The following is a 22,902-nucleotide window of genomic DNA, read 5'->3' as shown; positions in this document are numbered from 1 at the left end:
TGCATGCAGAGCTGCAGAAGGCTGTAAATCCTAGATTCACATGCAGACTAACACAATACACTCTGACCACAGTGCTCTATCTATCTATGAGCAGTTAAACATCAATCGGAACATCACTCCATTCTCTCATCATTGCATGTTCTCAGCTCCACTTGCACTAGGCCAACATCTAGCCTGAGGAAGAAGTTGGAAGCCTGATGCAAAAATCTGCATGAAACAAATGCTGCTTTGGCAAGAGAGTTAAGAGCTGGAAAATATCGCTAACAGGTTCACTGAAGTGTAAACCCTGCATTACCATCTTGAAAATTACTCTAGCAAAGTTATAAAACATATGCTAGTGGAGCAGCATATTCTTTGGGGTAACTGGTACAATCTGTGAACCAAGTTCCTAGAATATGCTTTTTATTACCCTTCTTATATGACAACTTCCAATAATTTCTTGGGAAAATACCGCAATTAAATAAAGGAAGAGCATTTTCCTCAAACAAACAACAAAAAAATTACCCACAGAGAGTTTTTTAAGCATGTTTAACTTGTTCCATTAGCAGTTAGGTTCTCTCTCCTGAAATCTGTTTAAAACTATAGTTCAGTGAAGAACATTAAGTGTATTTCACAGTTATGATCTTCAGACAACATTATCCCAAAGTGGAACTAAGACACCCAGAGAACCAGTTCCCTATTTAGTGAATTCAGTAAAACAAGACATGCAATGCAGCGTAACATCTTCTATTAAACATGACAGTTGTGGCAAAAAGAAACTGTTGAGTACGCAAACCCTTCTCTTTCCAGTACACAATCCCCAGGGCAACAACTACAAACTTCCTAGCTTGATCTGTATCAAAAGAAGCAAAGCAGTGGCTACTGAGGTTTTTGGAGAAAACGAACTTTTGTTTGTCGCCTTGAAGTAGCTGCAGCAACCTGCCAAAATGAAAGCAAAAGCCATCTTTCTATAATATTAAAGGAAACAAATGAGAAAATTAGATCAGCAGAGAACGAGAGCACTAAATGAAGCCTCAGAGCAAGACTGAAGGGCAGAAGTGATACTTCAAATGGCTACAGCAAAGCGCTATGAAGGAGCCCAAGATTAAGCTGAACTTGTAGATTGAGACTTCCTAAGTTTTCAAAGGTATGATGAAATACTGAAAGCAATATTCCACACCAGGAAGTTTCAATTGGAGTATTTCAGCAAGTATCAGCCAACTCCATGCAAGGTCCTACAAAGGAATCTTTTTATAGTAATCAAGCAGAGATCCCAAATACATGTTTTAAATAATCATTTTATGCAATTCTTTCCATGATCTCTGAAGACACAAAGAGTTTTAAATTGACTATATTATAAAAGAATTTAACTGCATTTACTCCAGTTATATTCCACGCTTCTTTCTGATGCTACAGATCCCAAGTTAAGCAACAGGAAATAGGGATGGCAAAGAGAAACTCTGCTTTCTTTCCCAAGATACTAGCATTTGAGCTTATCTTAACGTAACTCCTCAGGTCACATACGCAAGTTGGGAACACTGGCAAACTTCGAAGAGTGATCCCCTTTTAAATTAGGTGTTTCTGTCTGGCAGCTATACTGTCCCAATCCACCTCCTTTCCACACTTCTAGCTCCTCTACAAACCAAGCCCAACTGCAGTCTTGTTGAAGGCACGGTCAACAGGTCAGGTAGAGCTGATTCAGAATTGGTGTCTAACAAATACAGCTTTACAATCAATGGAGCAATAAATGACACTTTTCCTACCTCGACATTTGGAGCAGGTGTGAGTAGCAGTGAGATGGAATGAGAACAGTTTTTTTTCCTGGGTAGATCTATAAAAGGCCAGTCAAAAGCCTTATGTTTCAAATGTAAGGATGACAATAGACTGTTAAAGACTGAAGGCCTTAGAAGGAATTGGATGTTTTGTTTTCTTGAAACTCCTCCGGGAATAAGCTAGTTGTTTTGCTTCACACATAACTGCATGATGTAACTGGCTGCAGTAGTAAAGAACACTATGTTTTCAAGGGAAGGAAGACAGAGCTGTTTCTCCCTCCCTTATCTTTCAAAACTTTAAGAAGAAACTGTTATGGAACAGAAGAGACAGCAAAATCTGCAAAACATATCTATGAGTAAATCAGAAGGAAAATGAGCTGTTTGAAAGACCCTTTCCCACAATAATTCCATTTAGCGTTCAAATGGTATTTCAAAACAACTCTTTCAAGACAACTGCGTCTCAATGGAGCCAGAACTTTTCAGGGGCAGATCTTTCTTGCTAACCAGCCCATGACTGACCGCTATGAAATTACCTCCAGATTTTCAGCAGAGGACATTGCTCTAATGGGAAACACAACACAAGAGAATACTTTGCCTCTCAAAACACACAGTACAAACTCAGACCTCCAAAGCCATTGCAAAACAGTTCTTCCCCCCCCCTTTTTTTTTTGCAATCCAGGTAACTGGACTTTACAATGAACTACTGATATTAAAATGAATTTGAAGGAATACATTGACTTAATCTATAAAAGGATTCCAGTATCAAAATGCTCAACAGAGAACAACATGCACACTGACTTACAGGGAGATTTCTTATAACAGATGCAGATCAAAGACATTTGTTTATCTCCAATTTTAACAACTTCATTTCAGTAGAATTAAGTGCTTTACAGTTATTCATGAAGTTGCCTACCAGAAATATCTGACTTAATTGCACAGATGTTGTAAACCTAAACCAGCATCTATTTAAGATAGATAAAGCTCTGCATTGGCAATTTTTATATTTCTGTTGCTGTTACTTCATAGAAGTGAATACACTGCGATTATATAAAATAGCAAGAAGTATCATTTTAAATAAGCTATCATTTTAAACATTTTAATTTGATATCCTCTTCTGCTTTAACTGTGGGCCTATGACTCTCCATAGAAAAAGAGATCATTCTGCCCACACTGAGGCTAACAGACAAAGAATGACACCAGTAACTCAAAAAAAAAAAAAGAAAAAGAGAAACAAATGACTAATCTCAAAAGCCTTTGGAAATGTACTGCAGCAATAGAAAGTATCTATCAGATGGGATGAGTCACATCAACAAGTTACCATGGCTTGATAATAAGCAAAAGCAGAGTAAAACCACGCCTTCCTAAGTCTCTCTCTGAGGTTTAAGCCAACATGCTTCACTTCACATCTGAGGCAGACTACAAATTGGCACGAGCTACTGCAGCTCAGTCATGGCACAGGCAAAAGCTCTCCTTGTCCTGGAGTCAGCTGCACAGAGAGGCTGCTCTGCTCCCACCCCTGCCAAGGCTGCATTTTATCCAACCCATCACTGCGCTTGTCTGAGTCCACGATGAGTCAATGCAGGGAAGTAAATTGCAAATGACTCCCAGCTTCACCAAAATGTTTTCTGTGCTTCGGGTCACCAGGTCAGCTCACCACCCCGCCATCATGGAGGTGTGGGACACACTACAGGGTCAAGGAGGCAAGGAGAGCAGGGGCAGCACGACTTATAGGGGCAGCTAGCCATACGCTCAGTTAAACTGTATCATCAAAACACATCCTTGCTCTTACACAGACTGACCCAAGCCAAGAGTTTCTAGAGCTGCTTCCAATTTAACTCCTAATCCATTTCAAGGGAATTCTTTTTCTACTAAATAGCCATATATGAAGCAGGAAGCTTCAAATGTCACCTATCTGCCTGAGTGACTTCACAAAAAAAGACTGACGCATTTAGAGGAAAGACTTCTTGAACTTGCAGTAGATTGTCCATGAGCACAAAATCCATGCCACTGATCAATAAATACTTCCACTCTGACCTGGCAAAGGCTATAGACAAACCAGAGACATACACCGTACTCAGTCCTTTTGACTAGAAATACTGAAATCATACGTAATCCTCATATGCGATACCAACACAATGTAATCACCTTCAGATGGATGAGCATCACTCCTTGGAAGCTTAGGGGAAAGGGGAGCAGTATATGGTGGAGAGTCCTGAGAGTATCGTTTCGCAGTTCTGTTTTCAGGTATTTCTTCTTTTGCTGTGAAGAGGAAAGTCACCACCTATTTATTCTGGCATAAAAATGCTCGTAGGGAAAGCCAAAGTACAAATGCAAAAGCATACATCAGTCATTCACCAATTAACAAATCCATTTCTAACGTCACACAGACTCTGTCATTTAAAAGCTGAAGTAACAGCTTAGTTCATAAAGTCATCATTCAAATTTCCAAGTTTAGACTACTTTTCTGAAAAGTATTAAAGCAAATGACTTTTATCTGATGGAATGAAACAAATACTATTCTCCACTGGAAAAAACAACAACAACAACAACCAACCAAAATACCAAAACCATAATACTTTATTTTCTAAAGCAGCACCTATTAAGACTGAAATTGCATTGATGTCAAAGTTTTCTCGGCTGTGGCTCCTGATAACTCTTGGACTGGGACTCGTAATACAAGCACTGCAAACCATTTGATGGGAAACCTTGAGTATGTTATTTCCCTCTCACTCTATATACTCCCAGAGTAGCAAAACTCACATAAAATATCACAAGCAGCCAGCTGCAAAACCCACCTTCTCTACTAGACTGTATACTGCAGAACTTAAAATTTTGGAGCTGCCACTGAGCAAGGTGAACAAAGAGGGAAGAAGAGATTATTTTATGTTGTAGGATAGGCTGAACTAAATCACCTCTCAGAGCAAGCCCATTCTTATAAGGTAGCAAGCATCTTTCTCTAAGTTTATTTTATGATTTGAACATAAATTGAACAGGCGAAATGTGAAGTTTTGAGTCTGTTCTTTTAGTAACCCAGTGGTACAATACATATGCTTTCTAGTTGACCGCAAGAAAGAGTTAGCCAAACAAAATGATTTCTGCACAGGTGGTACGAGCTATCCCAACCTGCCAAAGCACTTGTGCTCTGGAACAAATCCACTAAGAACTGAAGAGCATTCATTTCAGTCAATTCAAGTTACAGCAAGGCAGATTAAAATGTTAAATTTCATAAAGTAACCACACTTCTCAAAAATATCAGTACTTGTAAACAACAGTTGTTTAATAGTACCTGGTTTGTTCCTATCGTACTCCGTGGGACTATGTGCACATCCCATGTAAGGGCTGAAAGGCTGGCTACTGAAAAGATTATCACACTGAAGACTGTGGCAGAGTTTCTCCAAGAAACGTAGGACAAACGACGCACTGTTTACAGAAGGAAGATTGATGGCATGCTTCTCCCCATCAAAGGAAGCTGTGAATAAGAAGATGATGTCAAACAGCCCCTGAGCATCATGAAGTATAGCAAAACACCCTCAAGTAAAGGAGAAGACATTCAGCTTTGATTTAAACCATGCAAGACATGAGAGTAGTAAACAATCTTTCTGGTATTTAACACATTTATATCCAAAGAACCGGTTGTACCTTCTGCTGGATCCATGCCACTTTAAATTTGCTCTGTGAGAACTTGTTTTAAGAAAACAACGCTGCATTCAAACCAGTATAACAAATCTCTCATCATCAAAATCTTATGGGCAATTTCTGTTGTTTACTTATAAAACAGTACCTCTATACCACCTATTTGCAGGAGATAACCAAGAAAAGATCCATTACAGCACTTGCTGGAGAGAAAAAAAAAAAAAAAGTATACTTTTTTTTTTTTTTTAGTTTCTAACTGAACTGAGCTTACTGGTGGTAGTGTGATGATATCCATTACCACCGAAATTCTGGCTACAGAAACTCGTTTTGTCATTTGATATTTTACCATTACACAAACCCATCCTGCTGTCAGCGCTACAGTGGTGAAGCTCCAACTTAATTCTAAAGGAGCTAGGTAGCAGAGATACCACCAAAACAACAGACTTAAATGAGTGATTACATAGAGACTGGACATGGGCCAACACCTTTTGCTTGTTGATCTCCTTCCTTGCTCCTTAAATATTTAGAATGATTAGTTAATGATGTTTTTCCCTTTTTGTGATAGTTGCTAAGATTCTGAAAAGACTGATTATTGCAAATGCTACCAGTACGTAGCTAAATAATTGCCATTATATTAGCTGAATCCTTCAGTTATTTCTAATTAGAAAGACACTACAACAAAACAGGAACAAACTTGTAAATTATGCTTAGGGTTGGAAAGAATCAGTGTGAACACCAGGTTTATGCATCAATTTGTCTTCTCAGGCAGCTTTCTGTTTTTTGAGTTTCCAAATGGTAAGCAGAGCTTTAAAGGATCACATTTGGTTAGTAGCAGATGCATTTAGAAAAAAAAAAAAATGACAAGAAAGCCTTTATTCACAGGTCTGCAAGAAGGAGCATTTCCATATTGTGTTACAGAAGAGACAGATATTACACACAAAAACAAAGAAAATGCCCCAGTTCTAGCATATTTTATGCTTCCTTAGGAAATCAGAAGCGTGACTGACTTATACTGTTAAGTAGGCCTATGATTAGGGCTAATGCAAGTACACGAGCTAGCATCAACAATAACATGCTACCTCTCGTTTGCTTTCATTGTGGAGTGACCTAATGCAGGTGCCTAGAATTTTAGAGGATTTGTACCACAGGGACAATGGGACAAAACCCACAGGTTTCCATGGTCCATTCGTTTTTTTCCGGACTCCAATGTTTAAATGAAAACCTAATGATTCACATGTGGCTCAGATACAGGGCTCTCTACCTCCTGTTTGGGGAAGGGGTCTCTGGAGACATATTTCTGCATGGAGCTCAACCAGTTCTGGAGAGCAAATGGGCTGTGAGACCCAGCACAGCCTGATCTCCTGATATTTACTGCAAGGTAGCACTGTCAGCTGCAGTAAATATTTAAATAACTTCATAATAGCCTCAATAGGTAGTCTTATATGGCCTTGGGGAAATTACTTGTTCTCCACATCTTAACTTCTCATTTTGAAAAGAAGCATTGAAAAGAATAATATTATCTTAAGACTTGTCAGGAGGATAGAGCAAGAAACATCTGAGGCCATCTGACTGCCCCAAGTCATACCGTGGGAGAAATCCTCAAAAAAAGGATTCCGTGCAAACACATCTCCCTTGTACTCCAAAAACCTGAGGACAACCATAGGAACTCCAAGCAAAGGAGTGGGATTCAGATCCACAGGCTCAACTTTCTGCTCTGACTGGGGACAACATAAGCTTCTTATTTCCAAGATAAATGCTACGGCTGAAAATAAAAAGGAGTACTTCTGAGGGGCAATAACCTCAACCTCTAATGACAAATAAACAGGGAATGGAACTTGTTTGTGCAAACCCAGCCCTTGGGATGAAGAGTCATTCTCATTTCTTTACTTTTCATTGGGTAGGTATGTTTCAAACAGCAAGCTCGAGCCAGGAGAAAGGCTGAGAGCTAAACTATCAGACAAATGTGTCTGTCTGATAGTGAAGAAAATCACCCAAGAGACTGATTTAATTCTCTGCTTGAGAAGGTTTATCTGAACCTCAGTCTGTTTCATCCCACTACATGCCACAGTCTCAGAGCTATAAGCAGAAAAAAGGGGCTGACACCACCACCATGAGTACGCTTGCTAATCAAGCCTTTAATTTCCCTTCGGTTACATTTGCCTGAATTGAAACCTTATGCATCAAGCAAAATTAAAATGGTTTGTGCTTTTGTTTCGAGTAAGAAAAAATCCTAAATTCAACTCCATTCAAAACAATTATTTTCTCTGGCAGCTTAACCAAAAGAACCCACTAATTATTCACACATATTGTAGCAAGATTATTTCATCCATGTCCCAGCATGCAGTTTTCTACTACAGCAAATACAATACTTGCCATGAAAGTTCATCACAAAAGATTTAATTTCTTTCCTTTATCTCCGATGCAGACAATTGTTTTTCTTGCCAGTCTTAAAGGGAAACCAACTATACAAAAAAAACTTTCAAACAAAAACACTACAAGAAAATACTCTCACAATTGCATTCTTTAATTTCTCATTTTGTCCTACTGTACATTTCCTGTATATACCCTACCTTCCTATTCAACTGCACAGTGGTTTTAATGTGTTACGTTAACCTAAGCCACATTTTGTTCTTCTCAAAATATACCCCACAAAAATTTTTGATAAAATGACTCAAGATTTGATTGATTGCTCTGTTAGCTTCTCAGCAACCTATCCGACAAGCTGATGAAAAGATAAGAGCCAAAAAACACAGGAAACCAACAAAGGCCTTGTGGTTCTGTAATACCTGAGAGGGCTCCCGCACTCTGCTTCATCACCAACCCACAGAGCCAGGTTCCCTGAGCTTAGAGCTACTGAGCTGGCTTCTTTGAATCCAGCAGTAATTATAACAGCAATTCCTGTTCCTACAGGATTTTTGAATGAAAACATATCAGAACTAGATAGATTTATTTATTTATCACACCTCCTATGTAAAATAATTACTTTCGACTATTCCGTCATAGCCCAGATTCACCACTACAATTTAGTCCTTCTTCAAGAACAATCACAGTCAGAATACTGGCAAAGCACATCTCAGTGTATTTTTTTAGAGGAAAAATGACTTGTTCGAACTTGGCAGAGCAAGCTATTAACAATATAATAAAATTTCTTATATTTTGCAAAAATAAAGTAATACAAGTTTTAAACCCATGCTTATACAGTGCCAATAAACTTTTATTACAAAGCACAAAAGAAGCATCTGTCTTGTGAACAAACTCGTGCAGACATATAAGGAAAGACTACTGAAATTCTGCTATATGCAGGTCAGGGTGCTAGGTTTTAGATACTGTAAGATAGCAACATCTTTTACGAGGATTTAATTAAACCTGTATTCCACTAATCATCTTTCACACCTGGTGTTAATGTAAGGAGATTAAAGTAACACCAAGTCTTTTTACTGCCAGTGATAGAATTATGAATTGACGTGCTAACTGCCATATAGAGTGCCTCCTAGCCTAGAAGGAAAAGAAAATGTCAAGCTGCAGCTATTCAGTTTGAGATACAAGGATAATTTATCTGTAGGCACAGCATTAATATGTAGCAGAAATAAACCTATTCCTTAATAGAGGACATAGGAGAATGAACACTGACCTAAGAGACCGGGGAACGGGGGAAAGGAAGAAGCAGCAAATTTAACATGTGGAATCACTTGCCTGGAAGCTAAACAGATTAGTTGGAAACTTTTTACTCACTTGGTAAAGGCATTAAGAACACAAACATTATATACAGATAAGATTATGCGAATGACTTGAATTAATAAAGCTGATATTCCCTTCGTACTGAGCTTACTTGACAAATGTACAGCTGCAGCTGTTGAGGTGCACAAGCTCTACCTATTACTAAGAACCTAACTGCACAGTGTATATGTAATTCAACTCTGCTATTGCTAGGTTTTGATTTAAGAATTGCTCAGAAAATCCTGGACTCCCACTGATATAAATTAAACTCCACCAGGACTCTCTTAGTAAAGGAGTCCACAAGCATACGTTCTTGACTATGCTTAAGGAGTTACAAAAGTGATAGAATCTCACTGCAGTTACTTCAGTTCTTTCGCCCTACCCTAGGTTCACAAACAAGTGAAGAAACAAAAAAATTAGAAACATCTTCACGTACCAGTTATCATTTCCCCTCCATGATGGCCAGATTTCAGAAATCCAAAGACTGTTTTGGATTGATAGGCACAATCCACACAAGCCTGTACAGCCTGCTGAAGTACCACATTGACAGGACCTGGTCCAAAGTGATCTGGAAGCTGCTGAACCTTCTTCTTATCCAGGTGAGGCCCAGAATTTCCATGCTTGTTGACATAAACACACACTGAAAAAGAACAAGCCATATTTACTACAGACTACTTCTGCTTTCTTCACAGCTGGTGCATAAAGAACAGAGACACATATCACATGCTAGAATTGCATACAGTTTCTTAAGTCCCAAATTCACTCCCCTCTGATCTCTAGAGTCCTTCCATACCCTGCTAATGTACAAGGCCATCACAGACTGCATTCTCCTTTTGACTCATCTCTAGTCACACACCAGTCCCAGTAAAGCAAGAACTACTGGTACGTGCTATAAACTCCCAAAAATCAATTCTAAAAAGCTGTGCTTACTGTGTTACTGCCCCGTTTTCCTCATATTTGAAAATATGCAACAAACCAAACCCTATGGCATATGCCTGCCATGGATGCCCATTTGGAAGCACCGACATAGCATTAACAATGTGTATGCGTAACAGTCAGTATCTGTTATCTTCAGCAACCATGCATGTATGATTTCCACACTACAGCTTGGCTTTCTCTGCTAAACAAAAGAAACATACTTACCTGGAAACTGTGCAAAGTGGTTTAAAGCTTATCATGAAAGCAATCAAGTAGGACTATTGAAAACACTTTTTACAGAGACAATGAAAAACTGTCTTTCAAAAGGAACAACAAGGCAGAAAAGTATGGGGAAAAGCTGTAACTGAAGGGTTTTTCTTTCTTCTTTTCGGCCTTGACTATCACATGACCAGAAACATACCCAAGACATTACTATAGCTTAAATCTGTGGTGATTAAGCAGACAATCTAAGTGATATGTAATACAAAAGACTGCTGGATTCTCTCAGCTGTGGTACCATATTGGCTTAGTTAAAAACACAGATTTTAAAAATGAAACATTTCTATGAAGTGCTTCAGTGATCTTGTATCTTCATGCCTATCTGCTTAGTCTCTGATGTCTGCAAATTGGAGGAAGCCTCTTTGAATGAATAAACAAAGATACAAATCAGCAAAAAGAGCTTTCACGACATCTTCTGTCTGACCTCAATAACAGCTGACTCCTGAAAGGTTTATTTTCCTAGGAAACACATAGGTATTTTCCCCTCCATTCATCCATCACTGATGCTGGGATGGAGAAGAGCCTGACAACTTCTATTGTAAAAACAGTTTTTAAATGTCAAAAGTATCCCAAACAGAATTAACATAATTTATGGGCTTTTTTAGAAAGATCTGAGATTTCAATTGACAACCTACAAATTGTTTCATTACAGAGTTACAAGCTCCTCAACAAGCTAGCTCATTAAGCAGCTTATTTTTGTTTTGCCAGCCCTGTTTAAGATACATTTCATTACATTTCCTTTTAAGTTTGCTTGTTTTAAAAGAAGGGAGATATTTCCCCTGATTGCCTTTATGTGGTTTAAATGGACTTGCTTTTTTAATATAAGACTGCAGAGAGACAAAATCTCCATTTTGTGTTATTAACGTCAAGTGTGCATGAAAGCAGAATATCATATGAGCTTTTAGCTACATCTAATCCCATTTCATGCATCTGGGGGTGGGACAGATATGAAACAATTGTACAGTTTCCTCCTTCAGACAGAGCGAAACTGCCAGGTTTAGCAGATCTATTCAAAGTCTCCATGCCCCAGCACTTCGTGTTATAATGCATCAAAATACCCAGTTCTGCAAAGTAACGCTGGCAGCTACAAACATCTTTAAAAAAAAACATGGTAGGTGGGTAATGATTTACAGGAGTAAGTAAGTTTGCAGCACGTTACAATAAAAAGACAACACTAACTTTCTTGAAATTGAAGTCATTTCACACTAAAAATGTCATTATTTTTTTCTTTTACCTGTGGATATAACTGCTGCAGTTGCACCAGACGAACTAATTCCATCTTTAAGTATCTGTGTAGTGCCTCTGTCCCCATCAGGAGAAGAAAGAGGAGAAGGTGATGCAGAAGTCAGTTGCTCTGGTAAGATTTTTTTCTGTTTAGAGAAAGAAACAAGTCAAAGTATTTAATGTTTTTTAAGTAGTATGCAAAACCTTTCCACTATCATTTATCATACTACTGAGTGTGTGTAGTTCCTTATTACAGAAGTACTGCACGTTGAAAAGATGATGAAATCTAGGAAAGGAAGATCAGAAACAGTTTGCCGGCATTTACAGCTACTTCAGCAACACAGTGGAAGACAAATGACTTGAAAAGGAACCCACTTGTAGTTGAAAAGGAGCAGGAGAGCAATGAGCTATATATAATCAATTCATGACCCTTCTACATTTTAGGAATCACAGAAAAGCTATTTTGGATTACTTTCCTGCTAATACTCTTCCAGTCACCTGGGTTTATCACAACTCCAATAAATTATTTGGGCTGTGCATGTATTCTCATATCAATTCTGATTCAAATTTAGCTGTCAACTTTACAGAGCATCTAGATTTTCCCTCAGCTTATTTCAAAGAGGTTGAAATTCTTACGTAAACACTTTCAGGAACTGGTGCTCTATGCAAGGTATCAAATAAACCAACAGTTATAATTCAGTCACTTGGGTTTCCAAAACTTTCTTCTTTTCCAAACCAAACCTATTTGCAGCCTATCATATGACAGACAGACAGATTTCATAGCACAAAGATGCAGAAATCAATCCGTGTCTTACCTCCCAGCTGAGAAAAAGAAAATGTTGCAATTTAATTTGGGCTGGGGTTTAGAACAGAGGTGTACACTTAGAAAGGCACTTCTGACGTGTTATGAAAATATATGGAAATAAAAGAAGCAATTAATTGGTGAAAAATTCGTCACCTCTTCCTTCACCATTTATTCTTGCAGGAGAACATATTATGTCCTCATTTTTCTACCCTGCCAAAAAAAAAAAATTAGGAATGTAGGAGATTAGCCAAGGTCCTGACACTGCTGAAGGTGGCAGAGACCTGGCTACTCGTGGTAAGAGTTTACATCTAACACTGATCTACAGTGAAGAGAAAAATCTGTCAAGCTGCTAGGGAAAGCTCCAATTTAGAAGTATAAAAGTGTAATGGATGGATAAGGAGGATATTTACTAAATAATACATTAATAAATCATGTAGTAAGCAATCAAAATATATACCTTCCAAGGAGCAGTAGTGCTTAACTTCTCCACAACACCTACTCAAAATAGTAGTTCTTTTCTTCTAAAATCTATGGCACGGTAAAGAATATTTCTGTGCTCGTTACAGATCTGAGAAGATAGGTTTGGAAAGAGAAACTATTTGACAACACGGCACTGGATGGAATCACCACGAACATAAGAGAGAGACTGCCACGGTTTGGCACTGCTGTGAATGAGACGAGGTGGCAAGGGTCAAACACTGAAGCAGTGATGTATTACTTGTCAGAGACTGCTTATGCATCTTAACACTGGGAAACAGAAAGGTCTCCATCCTTAACACAGAGAACAACAATGCAGTTAGGAAGTTAGAGCTTTTGATCTGAAGCCTGGCATTCCTGAAGCCTCTCTGGAGAAGGGACTCTCCAGGGGACCAGTTGTCTGTTGTCATGCTGCAAAATGCCAGCAGTTGAGTTGAGAGGAAAAAGGAGGGAACGAGAGAAATGTAGCATGAAAACAAAATGTAAACACTAAGCTGTAAGCCAGAAGAACTGTCTACCCTTCACACAAACACGTAAGTGTGGTGAGGCTAGCCAGCCACTTCTTACCTTCTCCTTCAGAATGAGGAAAGAGCATATTTTGGAAACGCGGCATGTTATGCTTGCTCAGCTGAGGTTCTAACTTTATAATCCCAAAGTGATGAGCAGCATACCGCAGTCCTACAGCCAGGCTATGCCAGGAAGAAGGCCATGCTCCCAGCTGGGCTCGCTATATTTGCCCCCCACCAGCTGGCCCTGCGAGCTGGGAGGGCACACCAGCACCGCGTGTTTGCACAGAGCTCAGCACGTGGGGTGGCACCTCACCACCCTTCACTGATGCTGCTCTTGTAGGGTCACATTCAGACCAAGGCCCTTTCTCAAGAGATGCATCTCTGCAAAGTGTACTTTTAAAAGTGATAGAAGAAATGTAAAGAGATTTTTTTCCTTATGACAGAGTAAAAAGAAAAAAAAAAACATACAGCACACACTGGGGGGTAGGAATGAGGAATAAGACTTGACATGCTTCTTATCCTTATGGAGAAGCTTAGGAAACATTTAAGTAAGGGAGAAAATGACAACAGCTTAACATTCCTAGCTGTATAATAAAAATTAATACCTGCACAATGATAAACACTGCAGAGTAACAAGCTTAAAAAGGCAAGGAGTCCCAGCATGCCTCTTCACTGTGAGATTTAAGAAGTCAAACAAATCTCTACTTCATCGAGCACCAGACTGATCTCCCTAAACACACAGGTTTTGAATTAGCACAAAGCCAGTTCACATCTGGAGGAGAACTGCATAGGCTGAAAAGGTGGAGGGTTTTTTTGGATTTGTCTTAAAACAAACAAACAACTGTATTCTAATATCTAAGCACATATCACTAACGTTATATATATTTGTGTGCGTACTGCAAAGTATACAAGCTGCGTGGCACTCCATATCATATATATCCTGTACATACAGAACTCCTATTTAGCAATTTCTCCTCCCTTCACCCTTACAGTATTAGGTATAACACTGCAAAGAAGAGTGCAGATACATGTAATGTCTTGGCAATCTTACCACATACTTACCACATACCGTAGCAATAAAAACTTTTCATGGCTTCTCTGAAGGAGGCCAGTTGTAAAGTTTTGAGTGCAGAAGTTACAATTGTAACATGCCAAGTCAGATAGGCACCTCAAGATACTACAAAGCCTAACGCTTAGTTGACTGGTCCCACAGAGGCAATCAGATATGCGCAGAGGTGCCCCAGATTCCCTTCCTCGTTGCAAGTACTGCTCAAAGTAACCCCTGATCCCAAGCAAAGCCCAGTACCTCACACAGACCAGGTGCCAAGAGCAGTGTTCCAAGAAGACACTTCCCATCACCCAGCATTTAGAGCCCAGAAGGCTCTTCTGAAAGTGAGATGCCTCCAACTATCTTCCAACTATTTCTTTTTCAGAGAACGGAGGAGACAGAGACAGAGGAGCACAAAACCCTTACACAGAAGCGCACATCCTGCCACACTTGAGGATTATCTCCTTAAGATAAGAAAATGTGTTCAGTGATCTCCTTTAAAGCCCCTCAGACTTATGGAAAACAGCCAACTCACTAGCTCACTCTGTGTGGGAGCAGCTTTCTCCTCTGTAACCTGCGCCTCTAGGCTGTTTCAGAAACAAGCAGGAGATAAAGCTGGAGCCCACCTGCCCCAGAAGCCTGCATGCCTGACTGGGAGGGACAGGCGGCTGAAGAGAGTAGGGTTTCAACTTCCAGTGCCCAGAATTGTTCTTTACCCTGCAGCCATTGTTGCAACAAAGTGATTACCTCCAGTTTAGTCCTAGAGCCTTTTAGGTGCACTCTAATACCACTTTCGTACTTCGCACTGACCAGCACTGAAGGGAAAAGTCATACTCATGCCATTACTTCATCCCCTCCCATGCACGACTCGCAATTTCCTACAAGCCCGCAGTGACCCAGACTGGAGGAAAGGAAAAAGCCAAACTTCAGCTTTTGGAAATCAGGGTGTGTGTGGGTGGCTGACCACTGTCCACGTCTCGGACTCAGCTCTGAAGGGAGCAAGGCACCATGTCTCTCAGGCTAACACCTGAGGAAATGTATTGCCTGAAAAGAAGTGTCCTGGTTCATGCAGGATCTCCAGGATGAGTGGGTATCCAGGAGATTAATTTGGTAAATCCCACTGCATGCTTAAAACGCCTAAACTTTTCACCAAAATCCTCACTGTTCCTAATCTTTTGTTGTTCAATGTGAGAGAAAAAAAAAGAAAAACATGCGTATGTTTCAGTAAGAAAATAACCCAGACTAAAAAGCCTAAAGGTCTCCCCCAGGCTCTTGGGATGTTACTGGAAATGGCTATTCCAGAATAGTATTTTTCAATACCAACAACACATCCACAAATTAATCTAAATCAGTACTCCTGTACTGGAATAAGAAAATCCCAGAAGTTTATCCTGAGATATTCTTGAATAGCTATTCTAGACGTTTTGTTGTAATCAACTTCTGAACACAGTAAAGCCCTGAAGGCTGAAGAGAAGCCAGAAAATTAATTAAAAAATAATCTCACTACAAAATTTTGCAATATAAAGTAAAGTAGTAGATAAGGACTAACCTTTTTTCCAGGTTTTAAACTTTTTTTCCTTGTTTTAAGATTCTCAGTATGAGAGGTGCTTTTGGTCAGGGGAATATTTTTAGGAGACCTGCCCTTCTTGGGAACTGTAGACTGTCCAGGGGGTTTGCCCCGACCTGGTTTCCTGCCCCGTTGCGCTGGTACTGGAGCAGATTTCTGTGGAGACTGCATTGAACGCCGGGTCACTTTGGAAGGGGAAGATTGGATTTTTGCACTGCTCTTTGAAATGGAAACTGAGGAAAAACAAAAACAAAAGGGAAGGGGGGGAAAACCTCAAAATGAACGATGGAAAGCAACTTTTCTAATAAAGGCTTAAAAAAAAAGTGTAGTGCACAATTTACATTGTAAGATAAATACACTTGGACATTTTGAACCCCAGTGGTTGGCACAAAACTACGTAATTTCATTAAAGGCAAAGAGAGAATTCTTTATACCCATTATTTTAAAGGGACCTTCCTAAGAAAAAAAAAAGAAAAAAACCACCAAAAAAACCCAAATAATAAAAAAAAGAATTAATTCACTCACCTTATAAACGCTTTCCATGATTTTCATGATCACAGGATAAAGTACCATTCATCAAGAAGGCCGTCATAATACTTTACAAGGTATACAGTCCATAATACATCCACTCTCCTCCCAGAGCAGTTCCCACAATTACAAGACATGCCAACTACTTCTAGCAAGCTACAAACCAATTCTGTGCAGAGAAGAAGTCATCCAATTAAGAGGAGAAACTGATGACAGGCAAAGTATCATTCATCAGCGTTTGTCTGAGATGTCGGCTTTGAAAGTTCACATAACTGTACTCAGATTTTTCTACTTGGAACAGATTTGATTTTTTTTTTTGGATAATGTTTTAATTTTGGAAGCCAAAATAAAACATCCTTTTTATTTCATTGGAGAGGTTCTCTGTTGATTCTTCCATCCCAGTAAAAAAACTGATCCACTACATAAAAGATGTGACTGCATTATAAACTGATGAGAAGCTGCAAACTGTAATCAGATTTCATTGAACAAAACTTCTTAGTCTGCAATCATTTCCACCCATCTCACTTCTCTGAAGCATTAACGATGATTTTACTGTAACGATTCCCCTAGCAACAGACTGATTAGAACTCCAGGAGGATGTCGAACGGAAGATACCCTCAATGAGAAGAGGTTGTGCACCACGCTACTTGCGGCCAACACAAAGCAATGCCCAAGACCAGAAAGAATTAGATCCTGTTTCTTGGACTGAGTGCTGATGGACAGACAGATGCAACAGCAGCTAAAGGAGAGGTAAGTAGAGGATGAAAATGGGAAATTTTGTGATGGTAAACCACCCTTGTTATGAAAAGCCTGGGAAAGGAAGAGGAGAAAATACAGCATCTTTGAAATTGTTTGAAGTCTTGACACCAACTAATTTTAGTTGGTTTTCTAGTATCATACTGTCTTAACCACTGCTTTTTGCATCTTGCTGATGCAGGAAAAACTCCATGATCCACGTAAATTGCAAACACCATGAGCTTAATGTGACATGACACAGAAGTACTACCAGTTAGGGTTCAAGTGGGCTTTGTGTCAGTCACCGGTGCCCACTGCAAAGGACTACATTGCAGTCTAAAACTGGAAGACATGGGGGGCTTCTAAATAGTTGGTTTCTTGGGTTTTCATGAATTTGTAGTAATTTTTCCCCTACAATGTTAGTGTACTGATACTTTCTGGTAAGCAAATAAAACTTAAGAGATATATCTGAAACGAGACCTGCAGAATATACGTAGCAATTAAGCAATAGTTTTAATATCTAGCTATTTGAGTGACAGTCACCTGAACAGGTCATTACTTAGCTTTGCAACTGTTATTTTAACTCTGAATTTTTATTCAAGTTAAATGTTATGAAGTATTTGCAGTAGAAAATGTCACAGTAAGATGAACTACATACTACAAATAGTCTTCTTATGAAACACAAGTTCTACTGACATCCATTTTTAAAGCTGTAGGACCGTCTACAAACATTGTGATTTGTCTGATTCGATTACTAATCTAATATTCCTAAATGGCAGTTCAGAAGAACTTTTTTCACTATGGTTGCAATCCTAATACATTCGATACAAATGTTACATCCCTAGGTACCTGAGAAGGACCACCTTCTCCATGTGGAACATAATCGCTTTCCTTTTGTTTACCTATACCAAAACTTATTTTCATATGCAATGATAGTTTAAATAAGCCGAAGAGAATTTTATCCAACTACTGGCAAAGCATTACTGTCATGTCTCTGAATTGCTGAGTGACAACTTGCATTAATCAGTATTTCTGGAAAAGCAGAGCGGTATCAACTACACGCTGTACTACACAGTACTACATATTACATGTGTTATGCTTACATGAATGCAAAATGCAACTGTTTTTATTTATTCATGCCTCACAACTAGGTGTTAAACCAATGTGAACTTGTAACTCTTGGTTCACAAATTCTTTGTGCCTCTGCTGAAATCTAGCAAATGCATTTCTATTCCTTCATAGTAAATACAGCGTATGTTAAATACAGAGCTAATTACAATGTCAACAGGTCCTACAAGCACAGGTATGAGTTTTGATATTCTGAGCAATCCCTACTCCCCTCCAGAAGGATATTTACAGACAAAGAGTAACAATGCAAACAGTTTAACCACTTCAGGCCGCCCTCTTGAAATACACATAGCAAGTATTCTTAGCACAGCATCTTCCTACCTGTATACGCCAAAGGACCAAATATTAGCAGCATTAACCACTGGGGGGGGGTCAGGTCCCATTTGATATTTTTTCTTCTGACTAAGGCTGAAGTCGCTTTTTTCAGCACGCAGGACTACAACAAAGCCCATGCTGCCTGGGCAGCCTCCCTGAGACAGCAGCAAATGAGGAGGCAGCTATTTGCATTTGTTGATTTAAGAGAGGAGGGGGCAGTGGGAGACTGCTAAAGTAATTCACATATTGTCTGCAGGCTGTATTGACAGTGATCATCAGTCACCTGCTCATGCTTCCTTCACCCCCGCCTTCAGAGGGAGACCAAAGGTTATGCTGGGTCAGAGGATCTGGAGGGAAATGAAAAGACATGCAAAAGCTAGCTGCCAACCCGCTGCATCTGCAGACCAAGTTATCCCCACTAGACCACATGTTCCAAAAACTAAGATGTTTTAATAGTCTCATGAGAACTTGTTAAAATATATCAATGAAAAGAATAGAGAGAAAAAGTGCCAAGCTCTGCTTGCAATTACTGCACTATTTAGCTGGGATATTTACAACAGAAAAAAGCACATTTGCCTTTTCAGGATACTGCTTTGCATCACAATAGTCTTCTCATTTGCACAAACAAAATAAAGCAGTTGTTTCATGCTGCTCTTCTACAAAAATATCGACTGCTTGAGTTTTGGGAGTTTGATGCATTGCATGGCATTCTTTCCCAAGTCTCTTATTTATATCCAGAAACCATACTGGTGTCCTCAATAACTGAAGACCAGAGATCATAAACATCCTTTACCATAGTAATGTTAACAACTAAACAGAGTTTTCAAAGGCCACGAGAGTTCTTGTTATTTTGTCAAGCTAGCAAAGGCTACAGTTGGCTACGCTCATGCAATACTCAAAGAGCTTTCAAACCTTCAGCGACTGCTCTTTTGAAATATTACCAATTTATTGTCCAAAATAATTCCTGTGAGAATCTGGCACCTATAAACTTTGTATCCAATGTATTTAAGAAAACCCAAATATCCCAGAACCCATACCCTTAAGATGCTTTACCACCATTCAGCCCAAATTTGTGCAAGCAGATCCACTGGAGTCAACCGAGTTTACTTCCATGAAATGAATATGAAAGATCAGATTTTAGACCAGGGCCCAATTCTGCTTGTAGAAGCAGAAAAACTCACCAGGCACATGCAGGACTGCAAAACTGAACTCCATAATGTTATGCCCCAAGATCTCTTGCCAGAGTAAGCCAGATATTTAAGACAAGTGTGAAATCCAAAGCTACTGAACAGCTCCAGCACTTGGGAAGAGACGGAACAGATGACAGCTCAGAAGCCCGAATTCTCATGAAATTCTAATTATTAAAATTCCCTCAAATAATCCTTAGCAACAGTTTCACTCTGACTCTTTAACTAATGCCAAGGGAAAAAAAATCTTCAAATTTGTAATATTAAAACATTTCGAATCTACCATTCAGTTAGTGTCACAGAGCAGCAATTACAAGAAAAGACGTAAGAAAGCTGAAGCAAAATTGCATGAAGGAAGGTAGGAACCCGTTTTGCCATACATGTGAACAAAGCATTGATACCTCAGGTGAAGCTGCCTACTAGGACAGTAAAAACAATAACTCGGAGTTTAGAGCAGCATTTCTTTCAAGACATGAGTTATTTTGTTTGTAATGCAGTATTGTTCAAATGCCTCCCTGAGAATGAAGCAGAATGCTCTTCTGAGAATGTAAAGGCCTGGCCGCCTCTCATCTACAGATTAATAAAATCAAGGCAAAGAGATTTAGCAACTTACTCTAAATCCATGGGAGAATTCCATAGCGGAAGTAATGGAAACACTTCTTGAATTCTAGCCCAGAATTTTAACTATAAAATTAGCATTCTTTAATACACTGAGTATTTATTGTGATGGTTTTGACAAACTGAGACAGGAGGTGGAAAAGATTAGCAAGTTTTCAAAACAACTTACTGCCAAGCATTACAAAAATGTATGTCCTCGCATCTCAGTTGAAAAAGGATACTTTCATACGAAAGTCTCTGTAATACATGCTACCTGTTTCTATCCTTTATTTATACTTCTGCCAATATTAAAAAAAAAGGGAAAAAAAAGAAGTGTTATCTTCCTATCTTCTGTGAACAATCCTTATCTTCTACAGTCCTGACAGGTGAAATGGAAGACTCTAAGCAGTATGAGATAGAATTGAGGCAAAGTGTTTCTTTCCCTCTGACTTTCCCAAACAGCACTACAGCACTTTTGCTCCATCACCTCCATCCTCAGGCACAGCCCAGGTCTCCCCTATTTTCAACAACTAGTGAGGCCAGCACGTATGGAACAGACCTGGGATCTTTGTGGATACCTGTGAAAGTCCAAATTAAGCTCCATCAAAACCCACTGCTCACCAAACAAGGACACATCACTTTCAAAAAAACCCAACAATTTTAATAACTCACATGGGGGCTGGCAGAAGTGAGGTGTACAGGCAAAACAGAAAAAAATACTCCCAGAAAGATCCCTACGGTTCAGCTCCACAAAGCAAGAACTGTGAAAAGCCAGCTTCTAGGTCTCATCATTCAATAAAGCATCGCCAACTATGCTAGTAAAAAAACAAACCAAAACAAAAAAAAACCAACAACAACAACAAGCTAAAAACCCTGAGCTCTATTTTGTTGATAAACACAGAGGGAAAAGACCAAGTTAACACTCAATGAACTTCTGAAGCACTACAAATTTGAGTTACCTGGAGACTGTCCAGGTGCGCCAATATGCTAAGCCTGGCAAAGCCTACCTCTACACATCAAGTGTAAGTTTTCGCATTCTGATTCTTGACCTTGTTATTACTGATTCTGTACAGTTTCTGTCATTATTGTTCCCCAAATGGCCTCAGCAGAATGAACAGTAGGCCCAAAATGAGACTATAACATGCAATAAGCTTCAGAGGAAGCAAAACAAATGCAGAGCATGGTTATTGCAAAGTTGTGATTTGTTATGTTTCAGGGCTGGATCTGAATGAGAGCACTGATATTCTTAATACAGCTTATATATACTAACACAGATTCAGAAGAAAATCCACCCAATCCCATCCACTAGCTGGGCAACATAACCACTGATGCCATTAGTATTCACAAGCCCTCGACAAGAGGTCTTGATTTGTGCCACAAGTCAAGTAAACAGGGTGGAAGGCTGGTCTGGATGAACAGGTAGCCTGCAACTTGGGCAGGAAGAAAATATATGATCTCTGGAAGCAACATCTGACTTTACAGGGAGTTTGCTGCAGCTCACATCTGCAGTGAGAAAACAAGAAAAGCTAAAGTTCCACTAGAGTTGATGGCAGCCAGGGTGGTGTTAGACAACAAATAAGTCTTTTTCAAGTATGTCAACCACAGGAGGAGGTAAAAGGAAAACACAGGACTGATACTTGAAGCAGATGGTCACCTAACAAGTAAGGATGAGGAAAAGGTGGAGGCATTTTATGTCTTTTTTATCTCAGTACGTAACAGTAATCACAGATCTTAGGGTGCCTGGTCCACAGGGTTTGAGGACCATGGCTCAGGGAGCAGTGACTTTCGATCTGTGGTCACCAAAATGCTAAGGGAACAGCTGTTACCAGCTCCATGTTCCTAAGTCCATGGGGTCAACTGAGATGCAGCCCAGAGCACTGACGGAGTCTGCAGACAGTATAGCTGGACCTCTCTCAACAATTTACCAAAGGTTGTGAGAGTCTGGGGAGGATCCTGCTGACTGGAAGCTAGCCAACATTACATCCGCTGCAAAAAAGGCAGGAGTAAAGGCCCAGGAAACTACAGACCTCTCAGTCTAACCTCAGTAGCTGGAAAAAGTTATGGAGAACATTGTCCTGGGAGATACTGAAAGGCATGTAAAGAAAAAAGCTTTTATCAGGTGTAGTCGACATGGATTCATCACAAGGAGATCAAATAACCAAGGCTGGACTTCCCTATAATATTAAGTAACCTGTTAGGTGCATGAAGGGAAGGCAGCAGAAGTAATCTTCCTGGATTTTTTAGTAAGGCCCTTGATACCATCCCTCTCAGCACCTGTCTGGACAAATTGTCCAACTGTGACACGAACAGACACACGCTATGCTGGGTGATGAACCGGTTCGATGGCAGAGCTCAAAGGGTTGCAGTCCACGCGGCTACATCTGGCTGACACCCGGTCACCATCAGTGTTCCCCAGAGATCAACTCTAGGTCCAATCCTGTTCAACGTGTTTATCAGTGATCTGGATGCAGGAGTGGAATGCAT

General features: G+C 39.6%; 1 protein-coding gene across 10 annotated transcripts in view; it reads right to left on the bottom strand.

Moving 5' to 3' along the window:
* The window catches only part of SCML2 (sex comb on midleg like 2 (Drosophila)), a 69,488-nt gene that overhangs the window by 5,670 nt on the left and 40,916 nt on the right, over nt 1-22,902 (bottom strand). For 8 of the 10 annotated variants that reach the window (XM_021409504.1, XM_021409478.1, XM_021409514.1 and 5 more), the window contains 5 exons: nt 15,911-16,161; nt 11,533-11,668; nt 9,538-9,741; nt 5,038-5,220; nt 3,897-4,010 (listed from right to left, as the gene is read on the bottom strand). In XM_021409504.1, the coding sequence (XP_021265179.1) occupies nt 3,897-4,010; nt 5,038-5,220; nt 9,538-9,741; nt 11,533-11,668; nt 15,911-16,161 (888 nt within the window). The remainder of the gene's footprint in view (nt 1-3,896; nt 4,011-5,037; nt 5,221-9,537; nt 9,742-11,532; nt 11,669-15,910; nt 16,162-22,902) is intronic. The other 2 variants (XM_021409537.1, XM_021409546.1) reach the window with 2 other exon arrangements.

This window comes from Numida meleagris, chromosome 1 (genome assembly GCF_002078875.1).
Source record: "Numida meleagris isolate 19003 breed g44 Domestic line chromosome 1, NumMel1.0, whole genome shotgun sequence".
NCBI classification, from domain to species: Eukaryota; Metazoa; Chordata; class Aves; order Galliformes; family Numididae; genus Numida; species Numida meleagris.
The sequence above is the reverse complement of the archived record's forward strand: the minus strand, read 5'-3'. Positions and strand labels throughout refer to the sequence as shown.